Consider the following 5391-nt stretch of genomic DNA (forward strand, 5'->3'; position numbering starts at 1 on the left):
TCTGGTATCAGTGTTGAAGGAACTCGTCGGTATGGTAGTCGTATAGGTGGACCATCTGTCGAAAAAATCTGTCGCAATAACCTAGGTCCATATCACTTTCAGCAAATGCATGTCTATATTCTTCAAACAGCTTCGCAAGTACATCAGCTTCCTTGGGTGTAACATCATTCAAACTGACACCGGTAGGCAATAATATCTTATCTCCATTTATACAGACATGTTCATTGTTTGTTTGCTCAACAGACATTGCTTCTTCTTCAATGGTATTGTGCACAAGACCCAACCCAGATTCAATCATAACATCTGCAATTACAACTTCAATTGCACCATCTCTTTCTTGAATGTGTACTTCCTCTTTCTGCTCTAATGCCACTGCAGATGCCAACGTGATCCCTGGGTCCACCGTTTTTTTCTGTGTCACTTCGGTTAGCAATAATGTGTACCTCAGGAACTTCCACTCGGATACAACCTTCAAAGATATCAAGTCCATTATTGTCCAAACTACCCCTCTCGATTGCTTCCACCATCATATTTTTACCAGTCCACTGAGATTGACTTCTCAGATGACATTTTACTCTTTTTATAGTCAAGGGTGGTATTGCCTCTGGCTCCTTAACTATCACCTTAACCCTCTCCACCTCTGTTGTGCAGTGTTCTTTGGATATTTCCCTAGTTTTCATGACTAAATCCCACTCTTTATCTTCACCCAGACTTTCAACTTCTCGAATCAGTGCTCTTAGGGCGTTACATCCCAATATTACTGGATATTTCTCATGTCGATGTATCACTATCTGATCTTCAATTACCAGAAATCCTACTTCTACAGTCTTACCTCGAATGGCTATAGTTGATTGTAAGAATCCAACCACAGGGATGGTAGTTCCAGACACTCCAGTTACTCTAACAATATCTTTAGCACTGTCCAATTCTCCGCTTGATGGCTGTAAGTACTTCTGATAATAGGATAATGGTATGAGACTCGCCTCTGCTCCTGTGTCAAGGATGCAACCAGTCGTTATCCCTGCAATTAAAACTTCTGCCGTGGGGCTATTGGAGACAATATTATTTGGGATGTCACGATTCAAGTCACCAGGTGCCACTAGACCATTTACCACTTCTACCTCGGGACTTTGTGGCGTTTTAACTCTTCCCATCCGCTCCGGACAATCTTTACAAAAATGGCCAAACTTTTTACACTCAAAACACAATGGTGGTGATTTGCACTCCCTCTTCAAATGTCCCTCTCTCCCACAATTATAGCATTCTAATTTCTTTTTGGGTTTCTTGTTTAGTACCTGAACAACTTCATTCAGGGTCTCTCTTAAGTACGAAATCTCATTACGCATGGCTGTCAGGTTGCCACCATCATGGGTTATACGAGCAGACTCAACTTCATAGGGTCTTACCTTTGCGTTGACAGTAGGATCAGCATCTTGGAACAATTTCAGCACCTCATTCCTCATCTCAATAAAAGTCCGTTGATTGAATTCAATAGCAGTCCTCCTAAGCTCTCGTTGAACCGTCTGGTTCCGCACACCCCGGATGAACCTCTCCTTCAAGGTATTGTCCTTTAGCATGGCAAGTGCATCTCTCTCTCCTACTGAGGCTGCTCCTACCATCCGGTCATACAACCTAAGTAAAGCAGCACTAGAATCTGCTAAAGTCTCACCTTCTTTTTGCACCCGGCTGTGTAACTCTGCACTCAAGGAATGGACAGATTCCTTCAGGCCAAACCGATTCTTGAGTATATCTTTCAGTTGATCAACATCCTCACGGACTGCAGCTTCGTGACATAGAACCTCATCTTTGGCAGAACCTGCCAAAAATGATACAAGTGAGTGGGCTCTATCCTGATCGGGGACACGATGACAGTACTAATCAAATTCGTCCAACCATTCTTGAACTGTCAGATCTCCTGCCTTTTGGGGTGAACCTCTGAATTTAGTCAGTTTAACAGTAGGTACCACACGTGTTGCTGCTAGGTTGTTAAAAGCTCCAGTCAGGGCTGCTATCATCTGTCCCAGGCCACCTGCTGCTGCCTGCATGTCATCATCAACATCATTAATCATCATAATAATTTATAGGAAGAAAATATAATGAAATATAATATCCAAAATGATTAACCAATAATAGAGTAAAATCAATCAATATGCTGCTGTACCTCAATTTAACAATAAAAAGAATATCATAAACATACAACACAATTATAAGCAGCAAAAAAAAACTATTTGCGTAAATGCAAAATACTCAAGTTTTCTCTTTATCTCGTCCAGCCAGAGGTTTTCCTTACTCGATCCAGTTCACGCTGTCACCACTCACTCGCTTATACGGTAACTTGCTTCTCAACTTGACTGATTCGCTGTAGCCTAATTCCACTTCTGACACCAGTTTGTCGTGATGCGATTTTCTCGTCCAGGATGCCACAACCACAAGAAAAGCAACAAAACCGCACACAATAATTATTAAGTTCTTAATTAGGCTTTATTAGGCTCTCCACCTCAAAGGAGAAAGAAAAGAAAACCCATGTGAAGCAAAACAGAGAGTACAATTCTTTCAACAACTCATTATGTAAAAGTAAAACAAATCAGTGTTACCATCACTATCATTATGTTTAAACATCATCATAGCCAACAATTATGCATTCATAGAATTAAATCATAATGACATAGAAAAGTGCATAAGGTAACATCAATCTAAAATTAGGCTCTTTAGCAATAATCATAAAAAAAAACAATTTGGCCATCCAGACTTACCCAACTGAACACTCATGGGTATCTAGTACCAATAATAATAACCTCAACTCTGAATTTACTGTGAACCTCAACTCTGAATATACTGTGAACCTCAACTCTATACTGTGCACCTCAACTCTGAGACCAGGTAGTAGCTTCCCAAACAACAGTCCTAGAGTAACCCAGTACCAATGTTGATACACTATGATTAATAGGATCATAAAAACTAGAGGATAACACTACCAACATCAAATCATCATAATATAATGTCCAATTACACTACATATTGTAAGCTATAGCAAGGTCACATCGATCTGACTACAGTAACATCATAACATTAAATCATCATTGTAATATAACATCCAATTAAATCACGTAAACTTTACAGTATCATAACATCGATTAGATTAACACCATAGTATTAAATCAACATCATAATAAAGCATCTAGTTAGCTACACATGCTCACTACAGTATCATAACATCGATAAGTTAATAACATCATAACATTAAATCATTATCGTAATACAACATCTAATGAAAGCCCCATTCCGGCAAATTTTTAGTTTTTAAGAAAAATCTAATTTTTGTATAATGTTATAAAGATTTATAAATATAATACGGAATTGCTAACTCTGAATATACTGTGCACCTCAACTCTGAGACCAGGTAGTAGCTTCCCAAACAACAGTCCCAGAGTAACCCAGTAGCAATGTTGATACACTATAATTAATAGGATCATAAAAACTACAGGATAACACTACCAACATCAAATCATCATAATATAATGTCCAATTACACTACATATTATAAGCTATAGCAAGGTCACATTGATCTGACTACAGTAACATCATAACATCGATTAGATTAACACCATAGTATTAAATCAACATCATAATAAAGCATCTAGTTAGCTACACATGCTCACTACAATATCATAACATCGATCAGTTAACATCATAACATTAAATCATTATCGTAATACAACATCTAATTAACTACAAAAGCGTAGTACAGCAAGATCGATTTTACTATGGGCGCCGCCATATTTGTTTACGTTAGAGCGCCCCCAGTCTGGGCTGATTAAACTATCGCCAAAAAGTTCAAATGTAGTATGTCACGAGGATGAATATTATATCGCCTAAATTACTTCAATTTCTGCATCATATGGTGTGAGGATAACTCCTTACATTCTATAATAGTTATAACAGGGATACAATTATATCTTAAAAATTATAACTTATAAACATACCCGTAATTTGTTCTCCAAAACTCAGTGGATTGCTGTCTATCCTCACTCGTCGAAATCTCACCAGCAATCCCGCTAAGCGGCCTAATTCTTACTGTTTACACTAAAGTTTCTCAGATATCACTAAGCCTCGTAGATATACTCCATTATCAGACGTTTTTAACGCAAGTGAGTTTCTTACAATACAATAACATAATATTAACAACCATGTGTATGTGTATAATAATCGTGACTATTCGTAATTTGTAGGAATATATCGCACTATCTTCTATCAAGAATGAATACACTATCAAAAAGTATTATTGCATGTGACAAGGCTCTTCGTAAAGTTACGTTACATATTTGTCGAATGAGGGCGGTATGGTCAAATCATTGATCAAAATAAAATGCTTCTACTGTACAACAACAAATATATATGTATGCAATGCAAGATAAAAATCAGTATAATCACGTAATTGTTTTAAATTACAAACTACCACAGTAATTTATGACTTGGTGTGATACCCCACCCCCCATATAGAAAACAATACGGCATGGCTTATTTTAATATTAATATAGGGCACACGCGTGTGTTTCGAACTAAATATAAGCATTTTCATCGTGGTTTTATTTATTACAATTCATAGGCCTATTCTTTCACCATCATTACACATTGAGGCCCTTCTTTTAGGTAAAACGATCTATCTTAAATTTTCTTTCTTAAGTTTTGGGACTATTATGTTTTAAATAACTTAGAAGGCAAAGGAGGGCAAGCACAAGCTTCAACCCTAACAAATGCGCGAAAATTTTTTTTGTGCTTTTAATTCTAATTTCGTCGGAACTCCCTAATTGTGCAATTTTTAGAGGAAATTGGCCTACCTCAACAAAAAATGATCTTATGTTATATATGGCCACACTCGTTTTTTTTAAACTGAATATAAGTATTTTCCTTATGGCTTTATTTATTACAAACATATTCTTTCAACATCATTACACATTGAGGCCCTTTTATAATAGGTTAAACGATCTATCTTAAATTTTCTTTCTTGAGTTTGGGACTATGTGTTATAACTTAGAAGGCAAAGGTGAGCAAGCACAAGCTTTAACATAAAAAATGCGCGCGAAAAATGTTGGTTTTTTTCAATTCTAATTTCGTTGGAATTGATCAAAACTCCCTAAAATGTGCAATTTTTAGAGGAAATTGGCCTACTTCAGCAAAATATGCGATTTAAAATTTGAGATTTTCAGGCACTTTCCCGGGTGAAAAGGGCATTCAATGGGGAAAGACTTTCCACAGCTGGATATTTTCCCCTTGTCCCCCGGTTATTACGCCACTGCGGAGAATACCTGGCGGCTTAGATCAAATGCGCTATGGACACTTTTTGAAGTGGAGAATGGGTTGCAGGCAGGGGTATTGTGATATCTGTTCATT

General features: G+C 37.2%; 1 protein-coding gene across 3 annotated transcripts; it reads right to left on the reverse strand.

The window, feature by feature from the left end:
* Window positions 1-288: 288 nt before the first annotated feature.
* Window positions 289-4448, reverse strand: LOC117116505. 3 transcript variants are annotated; one of them, XM_033260565.1, is made up of 2 exons: window positions 3984-4448; window positions 289-2934 (listed from the first exon to the last, which is right to left on the reverse strand). In XM_033260565.1, exon 2 carries the CDS (start codon window positions 1617-1619, stop codon window positions 318-320), a length of 1302 nt encoding a protein of 433 aa, XP_033116456.1. In that variant the 5' UTR covers window positions 1620-2934; window positions 3984-4448; the 3' UTR covers window positions 289-317. The 3 variants fall into 3 exon arrangements, with proteins under 3 accessions (XP_033116456.1, XP_033116457.1, XP_033116458.1); XM_033260566.1 differs by lacking the exon at window positions 3984-4448 and having other exon boundaries at window positions 289-2039; window positions 2248-3145; XM_033260567.1 differs by lacking the exon at window positions 3984-4448 and having other exon boundaries at window positions 289-469; window positions 833-3145.
* Window positions 4449-5391: the final 943 nt, after the last annotated feature.

Source organism: Anneissia japonica, unplaced genomic scaffold (assembly GCF_011630105.1).
Source record: "Anneissia japonica isolate Jap-2015-1 unplaced genomic scaffold, ASM1163010v1 scaffold287791_len150076_cov109, whole genome shotgun sequence".
NCBI classification, from domain to species: domain Eukaryota; kingdom Metazoa; phylum Echinodermata; class Crinoidea; order Comatulida; family Comatulidae; genus Anneissia; species Anneissia japonica.

Bases quoted from the DNA above. Each gene is read 5' to 3' on its own strand.
- LOC117116505 (XM_033260565.1), bottom strand. From the start codon at position 1,619: ATGGTAGGAGCAGCCTCAGTAGGAGAGAGAGATGCACTTGCCATGCTA.